The sequence below is a fragment of the Coturnix japonica genome, chromosome 4 (assembly GCF_001577835.2).
Source record: "Coturnix japonica isolate 7356 chromosome 4, Coturnix japonica 2.1, whole genome shotgun sequence".
NCBI classification, from domain to species: Eukaryota; Metazoa; Chordata; class Aves; order Galliformes; family Phasianidae; genus Coturnix; species Coturnix japonica.
In genome coordinates, this window is record NC_029519.1 from 43774332 (window position 1) to 43798366 (window position 24035).

Sequence of the window (24035 nt, forward strand, 5' to 3'; positions counted from 1 at the left end):
TTACGTGTGATGGGTCATGTTCAACGTTGGCTCTTTCCCTTTGACCTTGAAACACAATGGTGTTCTGATAGTCCTGTGGCCTTGCCCATGCTTACCTCTTGCTGATGTAGGAGGAAATCTAACTGAGAAAGTTCGGTCTGTACTGAATAAAAATTGCTGCCAGAAGTATTTGCAGTTAACCATTTATTTCCTTCCATAGTACAAGTAATATCAGCATATTTAGAGCTCAAGGAGGAATTTTTCCCAGGTAGGTAGCAGTCTAGACAGAAGTAATTAGCAGTGTGAGGACAGTGGTTTTGGTTCAGAAGGTGAACGATGCTTGTGGCTGAGATTACTGCTAAATGTAGAAAGATAAGTTACCTGTGATCAGAACTTTCCATGAAAATCCCAGAAGGCAGAGTAACACAGAAAGATCCACGAATGTGCAAATAGTTGGATTTATTACTATTCATGAAGCAGCTTAATACAATTCAGAGCAGTTTTAGCAAGTCAAGACCACATCCCTAAATATCAGCCACACTTATTTTTTTCAGTCTGCTATAGTGAGTGTATCATCATTTGTTCATACCTAGTCTTTGCTCTTAACCTGATTTTAAAACTTCAGTCATTTGCTACAGGAGCTGACACCCTTCTTCCCATCCTCACATACTGTATGACCAACAAGTAATGTAGGGAGGTAAACGGTTCCTGCAGGTACTTATTTGGCCTAAGCTAATTGTGCTTCTCATACTTTGAGTCACTCTGGTAGCATGCCTGGGATAGGCTTAAAGCTGCAGCAGTTTCAATCAGGAGCCTTTTAGGTAAGTAGGCATTTTGTCAACTTAGCCTTCCTCATCAACTATTTAAACTTTAAAGTTGCTAAACGGAGGCATTTAATTAAACCCGAAATTAAAGCAATCCCAGTAACTAGAGTATAAAATAGACATACTTGTGACTCGTTTATCTACCACTGGCTGTAAAAAAAAGGGTTCAAAGTATTGCTGTTTGGTGTAAGAAACTGAAGAGTACAGAAAGTACTTTTTCTGAAAGTGGTCTTTATTAGCACTCTGGGTGAACTGAGTATTTACTGTAACTCAGATTTTCCATTGAGAGAAAGAAAATAATTAGACGTTAACAGGTTAAAAGTTAAAACAAAAGATCTGGAAAGTGATTTATTTAGGAGACCATTAGCAAGTTGAAACTGAGTTGTAGTGGACAATAAATAGGTAAGTAAGAGACTTTAGACACTAGAAGAGGACTGTGAGCACTGTTCATGGCATAAGCCATTCAGTAGTCACCATCTGAGGCAAGCCAGAGAGGGACTGACAGGCGTTGTGTCTGAATTCCTTTCCTTTCCAATAACAAGCAGTACTCTGGCTCACCTCATGCCCAGGAATTTCACAGTGCTTGACACAAGTGCCAGATGTTGTCCTGCACTGAACAAGAGGATCTTAACATGCTTGTTAGTCCAGAAAGTCTACTGCTGTTTCCAGAACTGTTTAACATGAGAAACAAGGATTGACTTAAGTGATGCACCCAAGGTCGAGCAACAAGTTAGTAGCAGGTTGGGATGCACCTCACAAACAGTCCCCCCCGGGACTGTGGGGCTGATCTGCTTGCCTGAAAATGAAAGAGAACCAGACTTCCTCTGCAGTGACCATATGAAGCCTATTTGCACTGAACAATTTGCTGTCAGATTCAATTAAAAAAAAAAAAAAAAAAAGGAAAAGCTTTGTAAAACTAAACTATTTTAGCAGCATAGCAGTCATATAGCAGTCATTCTTTGTTGTGATGCTTTAGAGGAGTTAAGGCAGAACAAGGCTGTTTCTGTGCAATTTAATAGAAATGAGGCAGGGAAACAACTTCTGATGCAAAAATCTGAGAATCTGGTCAACATCTAACACCAAACCTTAAAATCACCAGACCTGAACACACACAGATTAGGTGTATGGATTTCATTAATTTTAACAGCATCCATGCCCATTTAAACCAGCTAAGCACTAGCCTAGAATCAAATATAAAAAAAATTCTCATCCTTTCCCAATTAGCTCCATTGCAGAAAATCTAATTAAATACCTTTTAGCAAGAATCAAGAATTGAAGAGCTGTTTTTTGTTTTTCCACTTACTTGAAAGCTTTTTGATCTGTTAATTTTCTGAAAAAAATATCCAGTAGTGCCTCCTCAGACCCACTTTGGTTGTGGAATTAAATGGCCCATTTACTCTGAGCTAGCTATTGAACTGTATGCACTTAGCTTCAGCTTTCACCAGGAGCTCAGAAGACAATAGGAATCATTGCTGCTTTTCTTCGCACCTCTGGATAAAATTTCTTCAGGTACAGCTTGTGTTTCTTTTGGGCCCAGAGAGACATCTGGATGACCATCAGGAAAGCAAAAATGCCAACTAACGAGGAAAAAAAGAAAGAAAAAGAAAGGATCATGTGTTTTCTTTTAGTGTTTGGGAGTATATGAGGGCTTACAAAACAGTCTGCAGTTTCTTTCTGCACCTTGGTATGCAGCCTTGCAGCATCCCCACATTTTCAGGTCATTTCCACACCTGGACCTACAGCACAAATGGTTTTATCTTTTCAAACAAATCTTTATTATGTCAGAAAAAAAATTTAGACTGCTTCTGAAAGTCTCTTTTTTTCTCACTTGTAAGAAAAGCAGGGCAACTTCTGTGAATAACGTTTATTGGTGTCTATTTTGAAATGGAGAGAGAATTAAAAAGTGAATGTTCTGGAAAGCTCAGTCCCAGGGACCCTATTTGTATAGGTTTAGGTCTCTAAGGATGGAGGAAAATACTGAGCAAGATTTGCAGACGCTGCTAATCAGGTTGCTGTTATGAGCTGGTTGTTTGATATAAGCAAATGGGGAAATGCTATTAGCAACTTCTGTGCATCTTTACTCATTGGAACTACTAAGTATGTCTGTTTTCCTGTCCCTATTAGAAGTATCATTTCAGTTTTACAGTGAAAAGAATGTTCCCTATATTAAAAACGTTTGTCTGTAAATGAAAATTCAATTCTTTTTTTTTTATTAAATTTCAAGGTTTTTCACTGTGAAAGCTGAAGAAATAACAGTACTTCATAAAAAGCAGAGAGCAGGTTTTGATCAAGGGAGTGCTGATGATCAGTTGTGCTCATGCTCCCCATAGCTTTCCAAAGGAAGCACTTTGAAGGTCCGTGCAGTCATGTCACAAGGGAGATTTGATGGCAACATTTCACATGATGTAAGTTTGGGGCATATTTTAGATATACAGAAATCATCTCAGCAAATAATAATTTTGAAGCTGTTTTTGTTCTATTTCATACCTACCTGGCAGGGTTTGTGTCATTACTGTGAAACTAATCCAAGACCCAACCTGTTGCAGAGGAAAAGGCATTGTTAATTGTATATTTAAATAAAGCAAAAAGGAAAGCTTTTGGAAGTGACCGCTTCCCTAAGGGCTTCCACTAGAAGAAGAACCTGATACTTGCACTGGACAGGAGAAAGTTAAAATGGCTGGAAAGGGATAGCCCAGTATGCTGGATGAGGGTGAAGGGGTGGGTGGTTAACTGTTTGATCTGTGGGGAGTCTGGAGTGGAATTGAATATATATGGAAGTCGTGATAGTGGCATGAGGAAAGGGATCTGGTGAAGAAGCACTTGTGGGAACTAGGAGACTCTGAAACAGAGATAATGGTTGGTGTGCAGGGAAATGGATGGAAAACAGCAGATGTGCTGAAACATGGTGTTATTCAATATAGTAGCCTACTCTTTGCAAATAAGCAAAATCATGTACCTCATAAGTATAGTTGGGACAGGATACCAGCAAGAAGAGCCACGTGAAGGGGTTGTAGGTTGGACTTGGAAAACAGGCCTTGTTTCCTTTACAAAAGAGGGGGGGGAAAAAACAAAAAACATGGGTTTACTCCAGGTGGGAGAACATGGCCTTCTAATAATTTGCCTGTGTAACAGGCATCACTTTGGTCAGCATTTCCAGAGTGCAACTATAGTCAGAAAATGGTGTGAAATATTTGAGACAGTAAAAGATGCGTTTATCCCAGTGAGAACACTGCTTAGCAGGCCATGTGTTGGTTTTTACTTTGGCATGTCCAAAGGGTAAGACCTTTGTTCAGAGAAAGAGAGAAACAAGTAGTTTAACATAGAGTAGTCAGAAGGAGAGAGCTAAAGGCACTCTTCTGGGATATAAAGGACACGGCTGTGTCTTACTCAGCCTGTCTCAGGAACATGAACCTGTCCCCTTTTGCATGCTCATCCTTCGTCCTTGAGTAGAACGGGAAAACAACTCCAGAGCTAAGAGCATGGCTCTCTACAGCCAACAATAATGCTCATACATATTGCATTTCACTTTTGAGTTCTGGCAAAAGTGCTATTTTTAATGCCTTTCGACACTGGGAATGCTAAAATCAAATAAAAATACTTTGCTTTTGCTTCTTTTAAACTGCTTTAGACTTCAGTGCATGAATTTGATCCACACCATGGTGAGGTATTTTCTTGAAAAGAATGCTGTTGTGAGTAATTGCACTGTTATTATCTGAAAACATATTTTGCTTTCTACTATATGCAGAATATATATCTGGTATTTATGGCTTTTATTCTCCAGGTACAAAAGATCGTGAAAAACCCATGCTGGTAGCAGAATTTAAGAGCCTGCACATGCACACTTAGATGCCCATATGTGGGTTTCTCTTTGTGTGTTTGTATGTGTATCTGTGCACGTGTCTATAGAAACTTGGCAATATAGTTTTTAAACTTTTGAAACTGATTTCAAGTCGAATTCTCTGTTGCCAGTTAACAGGATGCATTTGAGAAGTTCTGTGTTTAAATCCATATTTAAATTGTAGGTTTTTTTAATCAAGATAAATTAGCTACAAGTTTTGGAACAACAACAGCGTTGCTAATGTTTCCTTGTCACCACATTTATTTTGAACACATTGCACTGATGGCAAGGCACCTACTTAATCTTTCTTTATTTTGCTCTTGTAGATACATAAATTACTGTATACCGGTAGAAGATGGATAGGTTAAGCACACCTCAGTCTTTAATAGACAAATATGAAACAGACCTGAATGATTTTGGTGAGCTAATGCTACGTTGATAAAGTGATTTCCAGCTTCACACATCTGCAAGACATTAAAAACATATTTTCAGTTCAGCCAAAAATGGCGGCTGTGTTACAGAACATAACCAGAATCTCCACTCCGCAGCTTAGTCTTTGCCTCCATAATTATGTCCTACCCCTGGCTCTATGCAGTACTCAAAATCAGACTATCTGTCTGAGAACATTGTCCAAATGCTTCTTGAACTCTGGCAGCTCAGTGCTGTGCCCACTGCTCTGGGCAGCCTGTATCATGCCCACTGCCCTCTGGTGAAGAATCTTTTCCTTACATCCAACCTGATCCTTCCCCAATGCATCTCCATGCCATTCCCTTGGGTTCTATCACTGGTTATTGTAGAGCAAAACAGATTCATGCTCTACAGATAACACCTACTAATTCCATAATCAATTAAGAGTTTAGAAAGTAACGGGTGTTTCTGTAGGGATTCCTACTGTCTTACCTGTGACTCTGCAGCTGGATTCTGTTCATAAGTAGCTCTTATGTCCTTGTTTAGAAATACAGCTGATAATGCTCTATATCAAGAAGAACTGCTAAACGTCAGCTAGTCCTTAGCATCTCAGAAATGTTTAATGTGGGGCAGTGGAGAACTGCTGAAAGAGGCCTTGCCATCTTTATGATGCTGAACTGTTAAAGTCTACATACCGCTTCCCATCTTTATAACCCTGTGAGATAACCATCCCTGCTTTGAGTAATTTCTCTAAACAGGAGAATCTTTCAGAAGGGCCTGTTGACAATCTTCCAATTACTCTGTACTGTTGTTTACAGCAGCTGCAGATGTATGCACTTAAATCAGGATATGTACTAAGGATGTGTATTAAAGGCTTTAAAAAAGGAAAAATAAATCTTTCAAACATTTTATTCACAGGTTTCAGAATCCTGTGAAAACAGCTTCAAATCGTTTCCTATTGTATGTTGCTGTTTTAAACTGTTGGGGAATCTGCCAGCACGAGGTCTGAAAGGGAAAGTTTGTGTTTCCATGGCTATGAATTTCTCAAAAGAGCTGTAAGAATTCAGACAACAGACGGTGGCTGGTGCAGATCTGAAGGGGACTGGACCTATTTTATAGCAAACACCCTCAACCAGCCTCTTCTCTGGGCTTGACCACACACTTTTCCATAGAAGTTTCAGTAGAAAAGGACAGCTTTTCATGGGCAGAGGTTTTGTTACGAGGTAGTTGTACTGGTAGCGATGAATATTCAGTTTGCTTGGCTTCAAGTAATCCCTCAGCTCGAGAAGGGCGTGGGCTTCAGGGCTTTGGGTACATCACTGTCTACTACAGCTGCCTGGCCCCATGGTATAGGATTATTGCAGCAGCTACACAGCACCACTGGGTGTGCACACTCCTTCCTCAGAGCATATTGTACACCTTATTTGGGCAGGAAAAGCTGAGGGTTGCATGGCCAAACCCCACAGACAAGTACTGCCAGAACTCTGATCTTTAAGGGTTCTGATTTAGGAAAGCGTTCAAATTTCAATAGGGAGTTATTTGAATGCATTTCTGAATGCTGTTTGCCTGAAGGACAAAGATGCATAACTGTGTCCTCTTGCTGGTTTTTTTTCTGTCTGCCCATGGCATCACCCTGTTTTCATGAGACCAAAATGCTCACAGCCAGCATTTCTGCCCAAAATGGAGAGCTGTCCAAATGCCAGCAAGTACCCTTATCTGAAGGACATGGTTAGTGGGCATGGTGGTGGGCTGACAGTTGGACTAGATGATCTTAATGGTCTTATCCAACCTTAATGGTTCTATGATCTCTTCCCAATCTGCTGAAAAATGTAAACTCAACACTTGAAAAGGGGTTTTTACCTAATTATAGCTATTTATACACAAAGGCAGGCTTAAAACTGCTGAAAAACAAATGCTGCCTTTCGTCTGCACTCTCCTTGGTTTCAGCCATTCTGGGAGGGACGAGTAAATTTTTCAGGGTATGCATTACTACTTCTAAATCTGCTTAGGACAGCTTCCTCTGTTTTAAAGCTTTCAAGTTCCAGTCTGTCTAAATATTAGTGTTTTGCATGATTATGAGTAGTAATAACAATGACATAGTTCTCATCACTCTCACATACAGTTCATTATATTAAGGCAAATAATACTAGAAGACTTGCTGGCCCAGAAACCTTAATATTCTTAATATCACTAAATCCAGTCAAATGACTCAGGACTACAGGAGTGGACCTGTATACATACACATGCATAGCAGCATTACTGCATTTTGGCTAAATCACAAGTTGTTTCTACTGCAGAATAATTCATAAAAGTTTTACTTCGTACTTACCAGAAAAGCAAGGGCAGCAAGGGAAACTTGTCTGTGGCCAAATGCTAGAAAATAGAATGAAATTATAAATTGAATTTTACAGTATGCACATGGTTTGCTATGGGTGAAATTAATCTAGTGCTGAGGAGCAGAAATACTTCTTTCCTGACAGACTCTGCATAAAGAGTGGATATTATCGCACAATATGAAGACAATGCAAATAGTAAAGTCACTCCAGAAATGCCAATCTCTTCACCACTGATCTCAAGGTAATTTTCACCTAACTTTTTCTAATATTTGCCCGCTTCCTACATTCAGTTGCTTTGTCAAAGCAGTTGGTGGTGTTGTATTCCTTGGAAAGGTATGGGAAGGAAAAAAGCAAACATCAGTGGAAAAACAAGGCTGGGAATCACAGTCCTGTCCATATGACTTCCCATGCCCAGCCTTCTATCTCCATTAGCAATACAGCTCAGTAATAAGTAAGTAGTAGTACGGCTTTACTGTGAATCTGCTATCTGCATCACAGTCTCTACATACATGCTTAGTCTTTGCAGTTTTTACTTGCCCTTCACTTGCCATCTCCTTTTTTTCTGTTGTCCCCAGACCACTGTAATACTGTAGGGTATTCATCTCCAAAGATTACAGTTTTCCCACAAACCTTGGTCATGGCTGAGGGCCACAAAACATTTGCACGTCCCTCGCTCCACTGAACAAGCTTCCTCATGACTTTACTTTTGAGAACCTTTATTCTCTGGCTGGTACTCAACTCTTCCATGTTGTTAAGGGCATATGATAAAAATCCTCCCCAGAAAGGCAGCACATAGCAGCAGCTGAGCATATGGCTGCTAAACAGATGTTCTTCACAGGCCCTTTGTCAGCCTGGTTTAGTGTACAGCTCCTCATTGCCTTTACTTACCTGTTCCCAATATGACCGTCTGTGGACATGGCTGTAGAGGTCACCATCTCCTGCACCCAGAATAATTCCTGTCTTTTATTTTTAACTAATACATGCCAGAGAGGTGGTGATCCAATATTGACCATATTTACCTACAAGTGTCATTTTAAAGAAGTGTCAAGCAATTAGATGTTGTTAAAGGTATAAACCTGGTGTCTGGCTTCAAGGTGCACCTAATAAACTGATGGTCCAGACAGGTAAAAACAAGTCTTGGAAAGTTCCAACCTTGTTTGCAGCATTACTGTTAAAGCCACACCAAATTCAAATATCTTCTAATGAATCACAGCTAATTTTAATAGAATTTATGTTCTATTTTGAAAGGATCTGAGGGTCAGAACATCTACTGATTTTGTAGGATTTGAGGTTGACCACCAATAACTATTTAAAACCAAGGTCAGTTTTGTTCTGTGCTTATACATACACGGTGGCGTATATCGGGGATGGTTGATGTAGTATGCAATCCAAGAAGTGAATCCCCAGTAAAAGGCACAGCCCTGGAATGGACAAAAAATATATATTTTTTAATGCTAGAAAGGGTGATAAGCAAGTTTGAACTGCAGCTATAAATTCTACTAAGTGCAAAGCCCAGATGACTACTGAAAGGCTTTGCAGCTGCTTCTTGAGAATACACAGAATATAGATCTTCTAAGATGTTATGAAGCCACTAAAATATATTAAAAAAATTTTTAAAAAAGGATGCACTGTGCAGATTTTTCAGTGCCTGTTGAATGTTTTTCATCCCTGTTGTAGGAACTGACATTTGTTTTCTTCTCCTTATTTGATTCTTGCACTGAAGGGCATATTTCTCTGAGTAGAACTATTAAAAGCCTAGGGCTGGTTAAAAGAGTTGAGCTGTGACAATACCATAAACTCAGCGTTTCCAGGCAAGATAGATCTAGCCAAACAGAACACTAAACCAGCTGAGATAATAAAGAGCAAAATCGAATAAGGCAAATCTAACCCTGCTGAAAAAAGGCATGCAATGCTTTTGAGCTACGTCATCTACCAGTGTGGATTCAACTCTGCTACATCTGCTTGTGAGAAAGCAGCATCCCAGCTTTGCCTGGTGACCAGCAGCTTGGGAAGGCCCAAGCAGGGATAACCTGATTGTGTTCTTGTCCTTTTTAAGGGTCACTGCTCCCATCCTTTGTACAAGAGAGGACTCCAAAATCACCAGCTAACCAACTGAGACAACTATTGAGACTGGCTAAAGCCTTTCTATGTGTCGATACTCTGTACCATCTCAGGGAGAGCAGTGTGCTGGGACAGGATACAGTTCCAACCCAAAGTATGGGAGCAGGACAGGCTTTCTCTTTTTAATTTTTCTATGCAGTACATAGAAAGCACATGAATCACAGACACATGGGAACAAGTTACTGTGGGTCTTTAACTCCCACATTCATGAATCACTTTAGAAGCAGCACTGGCTCGAAAGCCATGCAGGTGCCATAGCTTATATTCCTCTTCATTGTTTTTTGTACTGCACCACAGCACCCCTCACTGGGAATCTCATTAGCACCTTTCTGAGTCTGAAATGGAGATGTGTCACCTATCCTGGCCGTATGTTTATCCCCATCACTGAAATGCTGTATGTATTGCAGAACTTTTCAAGGAAGGCTCTTTCAGCATCGGGGGGTGGGGTGATGCAAAATGAGTTTTGAATACGTGAAATTAAAGGAAGGAGAGAACCTATGAGATAATGACACATGGCTGCAGCTCAGGAGACAGTAGACTTTAGGCAGCTTGATATCTTCTTTCCTGGGGCTTCCATCTATAGAATAAGGGATATATTTATAATTTATTTGTAACTTGATTTTAAATTCCTAATGCAAAGGCTGTCTCTAACTCTGTATTTATATTGCACCAAGAAAGTGGAGTGTGATTCTGTCAGCATTGCTTATTGTTGCAGCACTGTATCTCATAAAATATAGCATTCAATCTGAAAAATATCCTGACGTGACAACCATCCCTTTGGGTGGATGAGTCAAAGTGGACACTGACAGGCAGTAGCTAAAATGGACATTCATTTCAGTTCATGTTCCTGCAGACATGGCCGTGAGATTTTTTCTATATTTATATTTTGACTAATCCTAATTTATTGAGCTAGGAAATAAATTATTTTTTATTTTCCTATCTTCTTCCAAGGTCTGCCTCAGTGTGGGGTTATTCTCTCTTACACAAAATGATATACACAGTCACCTTTATCATATTTTTCAGGGGAGTGTGCCCTCCAGAAAACTTGTGAACAAATAACGTCTCCAGAAGATGTCTGATGTAGTGCAAGCAATGGCAGAAGCAGGCCAAGCTGGAAGACAAAAAAAAAAAAAGAAGAAGAAATAAAGGAAATGAAGGTAAGTGAAAGATTGATTTTTATTATTTCACGGTTTAATGACACAAAAAGAGTGAAGGACTAATATTCTTAAACAGTGAAACTGTGAGATTTAAGATTTTGTCTTAATTGAAGCATCTGGAATCAGAGATTAATGGAATAATTTTTCAGTGCTATACGAAGTTGCCTTTATTTTGCAGGAGAACAGCTTCTTTTTACTAGCCTTGAATTAAACAGAGCTCCTCGAGCTCTCAATGTGATGCATCGCCTTGACAGGACATTAAAGCAGGACAGCTGTGTATACAGGCAGACATCTGCCGTGCTTTTCCAAAAGAAGTCTCCCATGTTTTAAGGCTACCTTAATGTTCCTGCAGGATGTGTCTGACATTTAAAAACATTCTGAATAGCTTCTGAATGGTTTCCTTGTCCTTTGCCAACTTGAGTAGCTGCATGGTGGTGGTTTGTATTTCATTTCCTTACGGACACAAAATGAGATTTTGTTGCAAAGTTAATCCATTCTGATGACTTTTTTGTTCCCTGTTACAAAGCACTGAGGTAATTGTTGTAGAAATTATTATACTGATTCTCTTTTGAGGAAGATTATGAAGCAGTATCAGGTGCTGCTGATTTGCTTCAGAGAATGAGTTGAAGCTCTTAGAGATTGAGTTTCAAAAACAAATGTCAAGAGTGATTTCTCGTGGCATTTTATCTTGGTTACATTTACCATACTACCAGAGTCTGTCTCAGTGCAAACCAATTATAAAACATAAATGAAAAGTGGTTTTCTGCATGCGAAATCCCCAATACTTTTATTATGCGTCTTGTATGGTATCCAAAGTCAAAGATTAAACAATTTCAAAGTAATTAAACCAGAGAGATTTGAGCTAAGAAAATTTCAAACGATTAACGACTTAACCAAAGGCCAGAGCAAACTTCCAGCTTTGTTGGGAATTTTAAAATTAATTTGGCTTAAGATGTGGACCTCAAATGTGCACCCATTAAGGAACAGTCACTTTAAGGATTCTGAACACCTCCTGCACACTTAAAAGAAGGTTAAATTGTCTGTTCTGAGCTACTGAAAACTCTCTCTTCTAAGTAAATGAGCAAAAGAAGGAAGGGTTTGGCTTGGAATTCAGCTATTCTGTGTTCTCATTCCCAGCTCTACTAAGTTCCTTAACTTCTCTCCAAGCCTCTGTTTCTCCATCTGTGAATGGTGGCATCACTTACTGTGTTTCTATACTCCCTCGATCCTGCAATTACAGTATGCAAAGAATGTTAGAGGAAAGCTGTTTCTTCAGGCTCCCTGTGTACCCTTCCACTTCCAGTGCTCCTGGTTTTCCTTGACCACCTACCACCTTCCCTTCCACCAGTGCCCCCAAAATGAGGAGAATCAAACTCAGCTGTGTTCCTTAGTGTGAGAATTCCCAGTGTGGTGCAGAGCCTGGAGCCTTCCTGGCAGTTACCATGCTTTACTGCTTGCCACTTCCTTATCTGTAGCAGTTCTTGATCTCCCTCATCAAGCAGATCTCTTCAAGAGTCCTACAAAATGCTTGGAACTGTCTGAGGTCCTCAAAGGTTGTATTGGTTGACTGTCATCTCTACGTTTCTCTTCGATTCTATCAGACTAACCAGGTCACATTTGGTAGAATAGAATCATAGAATCATTAAGACTAGAAAGACCACTGGATGATCTAGTCCAGCCATCAACCGATTTCCTTGCGGTCAGCTTTTGTGTTTTGTTTTTCATTAGCATTACAGTGATGGAGAGAAGCAAAGGTGCCAGGTTTCTGCTTCTGTATTTATGCTCTTTTTTTTCTCTCTCTACAGCCAGATACGGTACGTGCTTTTCACTCCTCTGTAATAATGGCTGAGCTCTTACTTGTGTTTCTCACTTGAATGTTTTATTTCTTAAAACTCTCAGAACTCATAGATGTATCATGTGACCCTGAAGAACAACTACATTTTGAAGAGCTTAGTTCCAAAAAACAAATCATTGGTTTCCTGTGGTGCTTCTCTTGATCTTCTCAGTTGTTTATAACCTGGCTATTGTTATGCAGACCTCTCCAAACTCCTCACTCTTACCTAAGTGAGAGCTATGCTGTACACTAGCACTACACAGAGTGGAGTGGGACAGCACTGGGAAATGACTGAGAGCGAAACACCTGAAGTCATGTCTTCCCCTCTCTGTGAGGGATGTCTACTACCCTGTGATTATTGTTTAACCCTCTGTTGAGGCTGTGTGTCTAGAGTATGAACAATTAGGGGAATATACTACGTCTCTCATTGCAAGCAGAGTATTGAAGATACTTTTGCAAATGTAGTCCTGTTTTTAGTCAGGGTTGATGAGAACAATCTGCAAATCTGAATACTACTCTGGAACCAGTCTAGCTGAGAAGGAGTGCTGCCTCCAACCCTGTCCTGGACACACTGCCACCATCCATCCCTCCAGCTCCTTGTCCCCAGGACATGATTCACATGAGTGTCACTTACTGAACCACTGGGTGGCGGAAGTTCTTCGTGCTTTCCACTTGATCATAAATAGTTGAGAGACGAATGTAAAAGAGCAGGTATATTAGTAGAGGCCCCGTGTATTCTGTTAGAAAAAACTAGAAATGAAAAATAAAATATCTGGATCAGAGTGGGAAATTACACAAATAAAGGCATGAGAAAAAGAAAGACCCTATCCACAGCACCCATTCATCCTTCAAACATTATTTCAGCTTCATTTTGAGGACATAACACCTAGGTGTTTTTTTCTGTCTCTTTAGCAAAGGAGTAAAATCCATCTAGCAAATGAGTGAGGTTTCTATGCAGAATTTTGACCCAATCACAAAAGTTTTGTGGAATATGGTCAAAATTGAAGTTATCTCATCTTTATACTTTTGGCTGTGCCATCAAATGCTAATTTTGTATGAAAATACCACAGCAAATGAGGGCTCAGAAACTAAAAGCAGCTTGGGTTTTGCCAGTGTTTTTTTGTTGTTTGTTGGTTGGTTGCTTGCTTGCTTTTTTGTTTTTGGGGTTTTTTTTTTTTGTAGTTACATGATACATTAGTCTAAAGCCAACCATGTATGAGAGAAGGAAATGTAGCTCTGAATCTTAGCTGCTTGCAGAGTCCTCTGGAAGTGAGAGATCACAGCTCAATATTTGGTGGTGGGTGGAAGAGTGGGGCCAATCTGCCTGATGTATGGTGCTTGGAGCCAGTGATGGAGAGGAGCTCCCCTGTGCAGGCACCCACAGAAGCAACCTGCATGGATTACAAAACCCTACATGTTTACACCAGTAAGTGACAAATCATAACTCAAGTGCATAGTATCGCTTAAGGGGTAAAGATGTTTAACTAACAGGCTAGGGGAGCCACTTGTGCTGCTGTAGAACTGTAACAGGTAAATACCCATGGCTTAAGGGAGCAACCCTGAATTTAGACTAACCTTCTCAAAAATAGAATTTGGCAGGCACTCTGACCTTCAGTGCACAGTTTTTCTTCTCTCTATTCTTAAGAGCTTTGACAGAAAATGTTCTCGTCTGAAATATTCTGCAAGTAGATTTTGTTGCTTTGGCATCCTCAGCATTGTTTTATTTTCCCCTACCACAGGGGGAAGCTTTGGAAATGTTGGCCTTTAATAGCTGGACTGTCTCCAGAAGTAAAGAGATTTGAGCATTCTCTAGAGGAGAAATGTCAAATTCTTTTTTCCACAGGATACCGTGACTTCTGTGCTACATTTAGACTTCATAGTCCCAAGAGCAGTAATGCACGTGTGCCTCTGTGCATGGAAACATTTCATCAAGGCTAGTCTGGGAGCCCACATCATTGTGGAACACACCACAGCCACAGGATTATTGGATTTTTGTCTTATTCTCAGTTGCACTGGTCTGTTCCCAACAATTTGGGGACTCACTGCACTAGGCATTCTATAAATACTGTAGGAATCTGCCTCTGCTGTTAAAACCTAATGCACAAAATACAAGCATTGATGGATCCAATGCATTAATCGCCCAGGTGGAGACGTGGTCTAGGATCAGCTGTGAGATTTGCAATCAAAGTAGGCACTGTCTGGCCAGCAGGGCTTTATTCGCATTTGTCAAGAATACATCATATTGCTGGAACATAGTTGAGATTAGCAGCATTCACTTTCTAGAATATGAGATTCCCTTTCTTTTTGACACATTGGATGAGTTCCACTCTATTTCCCTCTGTTCTATCTCCCCTCCTGCAACTTCTGCCCTCCTTCTCTGTCCCATTGATTTTAAATTCACCAGAAGTGAAAAAAGAAACTCTGCTACCAGTACCACAAGTCCAAGTAAGTGGAAGGGAAAGTAGTCTTAAATTAACATCAAAATGCGATCAGTTCTAACCACCGACAATCAAAACAAGCACCATCCTTTTACTATTGATTTTCAGTTAATATTTATCTTCTACAGAAATGCTGAAACAGCCAATATTTAGAAGAAAATTACTTTTTCTTTACCATCCTGTGGGCCTGCCTAGATTATTTCAGGTGCAGCCAGATGTGGTGGTCCATAATAAACACAAAGATCTTTTTCTGAAAGAGTGCTACATCTCTATTACAATGTCCACAGCTCAAAAGAATTAAATTCATCATTAACTCCCTGATGAAACTGTCCCGTTTTTTCCCCACATCTGTACACTCTATGTTTCTTATATCATGCATATTGTTCATTTATCTTCTTCCTATATTTTCAAATGTCTGGCATTATGTCCTGTAGTTACATCTCACAGGTAGGCTAATAGAGAAGTCTCCAACCCGCTCATCTCCTTTTCCATCGTTCAAGAGATGATGGGAGAACTGGGAAAATAATTGCCAAACAGTGATGTATATCATTCTGCCTGAGCAGAACAGTACCTCCTTCCCTAGAGTTTCCAAAAACCCATCTCTTTTTTAATCCTTTGTTCAGGTTGTCATGCCTGTAACACCTTGCTAAACCAAGTAACAACCAGGTCGGGAGTTATAATCTCACACTTCATGAGGCAGAGGGTATATAGAGGGAGAGATAAGACTGTAGAGGCAAAAGGAGGTTTTTAAAGGGTTTTGCTCTCTGTAGTGCAGAGGGAATGTGAGGTGAATTTCCTGGCTGGTGGGCACAGCTGGCGTAATGCCTGACACTGTCCCAACAGGATGACAGCAGGGGGTGGAAGGATTTCTGATGTGAGTTAATAGCATATTGTGTACGGTTTGGGAAAAGGCAGGAAAGGACAAAAGAAAGCTATAAATAGAGGGGATGGAGTGGAAAAAGCCTGAAAAATGTCCAAGAGAACCTTTACAAATGAACAGTCCATGGATTAGCAATCTTCAGATGAAGGCATCAGCTAATTCCTTTCTGTAATGTTTACGACTTGCCCTTTCTGTAATCCTACACAATGCACCCAAGCTTGTATCATGTTGCCTTTTGGCACAGTCTTACATTATCACATGTATGACAAGCTGCAGAGTGGAGCTGAGGAAAGGCCATACAACCTTTGCCATGCTGTTCCATTCCCATAGCTTTTTCCATATCATGTAGGGGCAGTTTCCCAGTTTACTGGCACTGGTGGTGATAGTTTCTTGTCCTCTGCCAACGTGGCAGCTTGTTTCAAGCAGGGGAGGTGGTGTCTGTGGTGTGAGGGCAATACCTGGAGCAGGACAAGGACTTGGGGCCACTGCCTGAAGATCTCAGCACAGCAAGAGATGCAAAGAAAAAATAAAAAAGCTTAAGCATAAGCATGTCCTGGGTAACTTGGATGGAAAAACAGCTGCAGGACATAAATTATCAAACAGATGGAGCTTAGTTTCTCGATAAATGTGAGACAAAGGCATTGGTCACAGGTCTGAGCCTGGGTCAGACTGAGACAGTATGTGTGCATAAGGAGGAGGATCTGCTGGTACTAGACAGACTTCTGCTACTTGCAAGTGTACAGAAAGCAGCTGGGATTTCTGAGAAACCAGAAACAGGCGGTTGAAAATCCCCAAGTTCCCAAATCACATTAAACTTAGCATCTAACTCCCTTCAACTCGTCGTACAATTTCAGCCTTATGTATTCTTGAGCTAATAATCATTAAGAAACTTCATTATTTCTACTTTGTATTCTGTGGTATCTCATTAAAGGTCATATAGTTACCTGGGGATAATAATGGCATCGTTTTAACTTCATCTTTAAATCTTTGCCTTTTAAAATTTGTTGTATTTTCAAATCTGCAAAAAATCCTCAGCAGCAGTAAAATCAGGTAGTAAAATCCTTAAGGGCTTCTTCAATATTCACTGATTTTTGATCCAGTTTTCATGGAGCTGAATGATACATTCTACAAAAGTTGAACAGTGCACACAGAGACACCTAAAGCTTCCCTCATCTGGGCAGATTTTGCAGTGACTCAGTATTTACGAGCATTTAAGGTTGCATTGCAGTATTTATTGCAAATACCAGAGAATAGGAATGGATTTGCTGTAGGGTTTTATAGGCAAATTGCAGCTGACTCGGGAGCTGGAGAGTAAACAGTGATAGATGGTGCTGCTACCTGAGCCTGTGCTTCCTCCAAGGGAAAAGACTGAGGAAATCACTGCTTCCTCCCATCTTTTCTCCCAAGTCTGAGCTGTCTTCACTAAAATCTGCCCTAAAATGTGTATTCATCATCTGCTATGTAGAAATCTGAATGAAATGGTGCTTTTAAACACCTGGCTGTTACTAATAACCTCAATTAGCTCTTCCACAGTTCCTTTCATTTAGAAGCCTCAAAGCACTTTGTAAAAGAGGAAAATACTGTTGTTTTTTTGGCACAGAGATGGAATGTGAGATACAGAGAAATTCAGTCAAGGTCATCACACAAGGTGGGCAAAGAATCTCACTCCTCTTTGTGCTCTCCCCACCCACAGTGCGGGGCTGGACAAAACTTCTCTGTACAAACCAATTTTGATATACTTAGCATTTATTAGAGGGACTAAAGCTTCTCACAGTTTTGTGTATAGACTGATAAGTTGTAGATGTCCCTTGTTTCTCTGATTACACACAGGAGAGGGGCTACACTTATCAGCACCATACATGAAGTCGCCCTTGGCTCTGTTAGCAGCAGAATTGATGTAAGCATCAAGCTGTGTATAACTGAAAAAAACAAAACAAAACCAAAAGAAAACCCAGCTTGCTCTTTTTTATGTTTAACAAATTCCCTCTACCTCCTCTTTGCACTTTAAGCAGTAAAAACTCAAGGGTATTAGACACCTAACCATGGGTTATGCATCCTGTGCTCTGCTCAACTAAAGCATTTGCCTCTCTTACAGTTAGTTTTCTTAGTAGCTCTCCAGCTCCCTTTGGTGGCTGAAGAATGGATGTCCTGGCATGGTTCATCACAAGCTGGTGGCATTTGTTGCCGAGACCAGGAGATAGAATCACAGTACTGTTTGCCTTATTAGAAACAGCATCTGAGCAATCCCAATCAACCAGTTGCACCACATCAGCAAACAAAAGGTCTCCTTTTCCTTTATCAGTTCATTTTGTGCTGCCACTGGGCAGTAGCATAAAGCCACAAATATATATGGCCCAAGGAAAAGCACAAAAAAAAAATACATAATAAAAGGCAAGAAATGCAAATGCAAGCTGTTCTCTTTCGATAACCCCAGAGGTTGGAAGCTATTAGACTTAATTAAATGAAAAATAAAAACAATCTTGTGTGGGTAGTTTGCCTTTGTGAAAAGTTACAGTGCTGTGCAAGTTCCCAGAACTTGATTCCAAACAGCTCAAGACTGACAGGTGTACCAAGGTAAAGCAACGCTCACTGTGCACAGTGTCTTGTGTTCCAGCAGAAACTTCTGCCAGACACAGACTGCTAGCTGTACTGTATTGTATTACAAATAATTACGGCTGGAAATGTAGAGGAAAACTGGCTTTTTTTTTTTCTTTTTTTTTTTTTTTTCTGGAGGTTTTCTGTGATTAACTTCTCTATTGATCCAAGGGGTTAAGCAACCAGAAAAGGTTTGGGAAGTTCTTTCACTTTGGCAGTCTGCATTGTAGCCGTTCTTAAGCTGCTAACAGATTTGCATGGACCCACCTGTTCTGTTTCCTTGGCACTCACAGTTCTGTGGAAGGCTTACTCAGATGAGAGGATCCTGTCCCACAGCTGTATTTGAATTGGCCACAAAATATGCAAGGTCTATTAAGTGCCCAGTGAGAAATACATTCTCCACCTATATATCCTATATACCCTCATCTCTCTCTCCTAACTTGAGCTCACATTCTTTCCTAAGCAATGATCCAGTGATCTTTCAAGTTTTCTTTCATTTATTTTCTTCCCACTGAGTCCCAGACCTCCCACTCCTCTAAGTTCCCCAGACCTCTCAGGCTTAGGTATTAGTTTCTACATCTCCAAGTTGAGCAGATTCTTTTTTCATTTCAAAAAAAAAAAAAAAGATTGAAATTACTTCAGAAAAACAAAACAATTTATATAATATATACAAGGGGAAATGGCCTCAAGTTGCGCCAGGGCAAGTTTAGGTTGGATATTAGGAAGAACTTCTTTACAGAAAGAGTAGTTAGGTACTGGAATAGGCTCCCCAGGGAGGTGGTTGAATCGCCATCCCTGGTTGTGTTTAAGAGCTGTTTGGATGTGGTACTCAGGGATATGATTTAGTGTAGAGTTTTTAGAGTTAGGGTACTGGTTAGGCTGTGGTTGGACTTGATGATCTTCAAGGTCTTTTCCAACCTGGATAGTTCTATGATTCTATGATTCTATAATCCTAAACCTCCTAAATATGGTTCCTTTTTTCCTTTTTTTTCAGCCAGTTTTATCATAGAATCATTATGGTTGGAAAAGACCACTGAAGTCATTGAGTCCAACCATCATAGCATCATTATGGTTTACACAAACAGAAATTTATTGAAGTGGTAACTCAGAATAAAAATTTTTCTCTTGATGATTTGTGTGTAGCACAGAGCTGTGTGGAATCAATCATATAAGCAGGGTTGATAGTGTGTATACGAGGGGTGCTGTGCAAACATCGAGGAAAAATATGTACAAACTGAGCTGCAGTCTAAGCAAATGGAGCAGTTCTGCTGCCAGCGTCAGTATTTTAAGGCTCCCAGGAGTCAAAGTATTTAAGCAATCCCTAATTTTAACTCAGTTACAAAAAATATTTACTGAAGTAGTGTGTTTCAGGGTTAATCTTTCTTACAAAATTCACAGACGTGGAGGTAAAATATATTTTTCACAGTTCTGTGCTGTTTTCTCAGCTCTATTTCAATCCTTCTGGTAGCCTGCCCAGGCAGCAACTGAAAAACAGAAGCTGATAAATCACAAACTGCAATTGCTGCTCAAATGAGGAAAGCTTTAGCACGAGCCTGAGTTTCAGGAGGAAGAATGGCTTTCTTTTTTCCTTTTGACTAGAGCAGTAGTATGCATTTCTAGCAGTAAAATGTCAGTAATGTTTTCAGAAGTCACCTGCTGCATTGCAATATATGAAAAGAGGTCTCTGTCAAACATGCTTAGGCCCCGAATTGGACAGAGATTAAAAACTAAAGCCCATCACTCCAGTGGTGGGAATTTCCAGCACCTGTGGGAGTACAGTCTCTGCAGGAGACATACAGAAGAGCTCTGTAAACTCAGCTCTCAGTCATGTCTCTGCAGCATCAGATAGCACACCTCAGGTATGCCCCCCAGGTGGAGTCATGGAATTGATAACACTTGCACGGAAGAGAATTGTGTGCTTCAGCTAATACTTGTTTTACAAAAAAGAAAGCATGTCAGGGGGAAGTTTTTTACTGAGAAAGCGGTGAGGCTCTGGCACAGGCTGCCCAGAGAGGTTGTGGATGCTCCCTCCCTGTAGATGTTCAAGGCTGCTGTGGATGGGGCTATGGGCAGCCTGACCTGGTTGGAGGCAGCCCTGTCAATAGCAGGGAGGTTGGAACCAGCTGGTCTTTGAGGTCCCTTCCAACCCAAACCATTCTGTGATTATATGAATTGGGAACTTGGTGTTCTTGTTTCTCAGGTAACCACCCCATGTATGATCCCCAGTAAGATGAGAAGCCCCAGAAGTTCCATCACTGTGCTGTTTTCCCCCAGCCAGATCCACGTCCAGTGCATCATCCCTTGGAGCAGCAGCACATCTCCATATGCTTCTGTGTCTATATTTAAACTGCAGACCCAAATGTGGCCCTTTGTACTTCAGCTATCATTTTGCTGATGAGGAAGAAGTATTTTTATTCTATGCCTTGTTTATTTAAATGTCAGCCTTTTAAATCAAACCTGTCCCTGTGTGCATAAATCTGATGGAACAGCAAGGGGGTTTGAATGGGAGCTCTAAGCACGGTAATAATAGCAGTAAAACTATACATCCTGTGTACAAATACATTCTTAATTGCAACTGTAAAAATACAGTCTTTTATGAACTCTTTCTCTATTGCTGTAAACTAGCTATAATATAAAATCTCTCTTCTATTTAAGCTAAATGACGTGGCTAGGAAGAAGATTTCTCCTGATGAATGAAGACAATTTAGAATGTGGAACAGAATGGGGTAGGATGAGCATTCAGAAAAGCACAGTCAACTTTTTGCACACACAGATCGGATCATTAAAAAAATGCCACTGCCTGCAGTATCGGTGTGTAGACATAACTGCTCTATTTATAATGCAATATTAAGCTGTAGTTATGTTACTGTCTACTGCTACATAAACCATCAGGAAAGGAGAGAATAAATAAGGTTTGTGCAGATTCCTTAGTCTCAGCAATCAGGAGATCACACTATTCCCACTCCTTGCTCTGCAAGGAAACTGCTTAGTTGTTTTTCCATAAGGGATACTTCAAAAGGCTATAGCAGAGGTGGGATAGTTGTAAGGGGATGAGGGATCTCAATTATCATTAATCAGTATGCCCCCATGAAATCAGTGGGAGAAAGCCTCAGCCTTGGTAAATGCATATCTCTCTACTGAAACGGGTAGATGTCTCAGAGTATAATCTACTCCGGTTCTGCTTTATAAACTGATTGTCACCACTTGTGGATTTCAGTCCTGTCTTCAAGCTAGGAAAGATAAATATGGGTCATGTTCTTATTCTTGAGGGTGAAAACTGAGAGACTGCGGCCCTGGGAGCTATGTGCTAACCTGGTGAGTGAAAAACATATGTGACCTTCAGCAGGACAGATGGATATGTGATATCCTAGCGCTGATCCAGAAGCTCTTTCTCCTCTAAGTCAGGAGCTATTCCAGCAGTGACATCCACCTTGGATGTCCTGGTTAATTGATAAGGAGCATGTCCATTTATCCAAGTGACCTGTAGTAATACTTGTTAAACCGTAGTGAGAGGAAAAAGGTGCTATCATCTGCAGACCACTTAAAGTCGTAACACTCCTGAGCATATTCTGCCTGAGATCCTTGGCCTTGCTACTCTCTCGTAACCATTCTTGGGGTAAGCAAAGAATAAGATGGTCGCATGCAATAATTTTCCTACTTTAGTAAGAGGATTACCAGAAATCCGTATTTTATTTGTTTTTTAATAACTTCCACAGGAGCCTTGAAGCAAATGAATGTATTTGGCAACAGGTCCTACACAGGCATATAAACCCTAGATAAGCTAAAAATGTTTTTTTTTTTTAAATTGATTCTTTTTGTTTCCCTTGGGCAATATTGGTACGGCCATTTTCTAATCTTTAATTGAATGTTAGAGTTAGCATGTTGATAACTTGGTTTAATATCAATTTAATTCTATTCAGACTGTGGAAAAAGTAATTACGCTATTTGACGTAGGGAAGGACAGGCTGAGGAAGCTGGAGCAATTTGATGTTACAAGACATTGTACACTAAGACGTGTCATGCTGATTTTTACAAGGACATACTTACTGTGGTCCAACCGACCTGCTGACCCAGGTCTGTAAAATACAGTGTAATGATGGAGGACGCTGCAAGGCTTTGAATGTTAACAGAATCCTTCAAATAGGGCCCATCTGGAATGACAAAAAGGGAAGAGAAAATGGCACAAACAGCACACATCTGTTCAGTGGTTTATTATAATGCATGAGCTGCCCTGCTAATGGTCAAATAGCTGAACCCTTTTCTTCGTGCTGAACTATACCGACTGTGCCTCAAATGTAAAAGGCACAGATTGTTTTCTGATGTATTTAGGTGACGTGGTGCTTATTTTCCTAGTTAGTAGCTTATAGTATTTCTATGACAGCTTTTCTTCCCTCTTTTTAACAAAAGAATGAGGCTGACATGACACTGGGTGGCAACGCACAGGAACTGTTTCGATGCTATCTAGACCATCAGAGACACACAGTCTCATAGATTACTTTTAATTCTGTCTTGCAAGACTTATGGGAAAGACAATGTTACACAGCCTCTTGGTCACTGATGACTTTGGATAGTTTTTGCCTGAGCATTTCTGTTTTTAAGGTATTTTACAATTGGTGGCACTATCATTGCGATGAATGCAAGTTCTTGGGCAAACTTGCCAAGGGCTTAATAGTATGTTGGACATTTTTAACATCTGAATGAATACTTACTGCGTTCCAGTTGCAGGCCAACACGGGAAGGGTACCACTGGGGACCTGTTCAAATCACAAAGCATGGCTGTTAATTTCATGGCGTGTGGTCTAAATTTCTCTCCTTGCTAGTATACCTTATAGCGGATGGCTGCAAAAATGAGGTTTAAAAAATCATCTCTTTGGTTGTTAACTATACAAGGAGAGCAAAAGAGAGCTAGGAGAAATGCAGAGTACATACATACAGTTTGAGCAGAAATCTGTTTTCCCCAGCCAAGTGCTGGATGGGCCATTCTCTTTGTTAGCACATGAAAAACACAGTGTGCATGCACCACTGTGAAGAATAAAGACTATATTGCTTACAATATTGGCCAGAAATCCATTTCAAATGGAGTCGGTCTAGCTTCTACTCCTAACATGATGCTTTTTGTACCAGCCAGTCCATAGGGGTGGTTTAAGAATATAAGATCTGACTAGGAATACACAAATAGTGCTATTTCTTAGTCACAGATTCTCTAGTCAGTAATCCCATTAGGCAGGTAGTGGCACAGAAAGCAGAGGCATCTGGGTATGTCATGCTGACACACACATGATTTCCATGATACACATGGCTTAAAAACGTTCTCTAGAAGCAGCTTTTTGAGTGGTCTAGTTTCAAGGCTGCTCTTAGATGCACAATAACAGTTGGAGGTTGCTATAAGATGCCGTTTGATTTTGGATGGAAACCAGTCAGTTTGTTCAAAGAGGTAGCAATCTGTAGCTTCATTTGTGTTTCTCAGTGCCAGAGCAAGTAAGTACCAGAGAAAGATTGCAGAAAAGATGGTGGCAATGCAAACTATTAACTTTTCCCATTCTGTGTGGTACCTATGTTTAAGAGGCTGTGCAGACTGGAGGGGAGCAGCCTGGGGCAGGTGAGGACCAGCTAATCTAGCACACT

At 40.4% G+C, this 24035-nt stretch overlaps 1 protein-coding gene across 2 annotated transcripts in view; it reads right to left on the reverse strand.

Moving 5' to 3' along the window:
* Positions 1–419: 419 nt before the first annotated feature.
* Positions 420–24035, reverse strand: part of TECRL (trans-2,3-enoyl-CoA reductase like) — a 51458-nt gene continuing 27842 nt past the window's right edge. Inside the window, exons 3-12 of one of the 2 annotated variants that reach the window (XM_015861575.2) lie at positions 23120–23164; positions 22473–22561; positions 13132–13247; positions 10512–10617; positions 8734–8806; positions 7379–7422; positions 5048–5105; positions 3760–3845; positions 3295–3340; positions 420–2380 (exon numbers count right to left, since the gene is read on the reverse strand). In XM_015861575.2, the coding sequence (XP_015717061.1) occupies positions 2253–2380; positions 3295–3340; positions 3760–3845; positions 5048–5105; positions 7379–7422; positions 8734–8806; positions 10512–10617; positions 13132–13247; positions 22473–22561; positions 23120–23164 (791 nt within the window). In that variant the 3' untranslated portion in view covers positions 420–2252. Of the gene's footprint in view, positions 2381–3294; positions 3341–3759; positions 3846–5047; positions 5106–7378; positions 7423–8733; positions 8807–10511; positions 10618–13131; positions 13248–22457; positions 22562–23119; positions 23165–24035 lie in introns of both variants that reach the window. The other variant, XM_015861573.2, reaches the window with a different exon arrangement.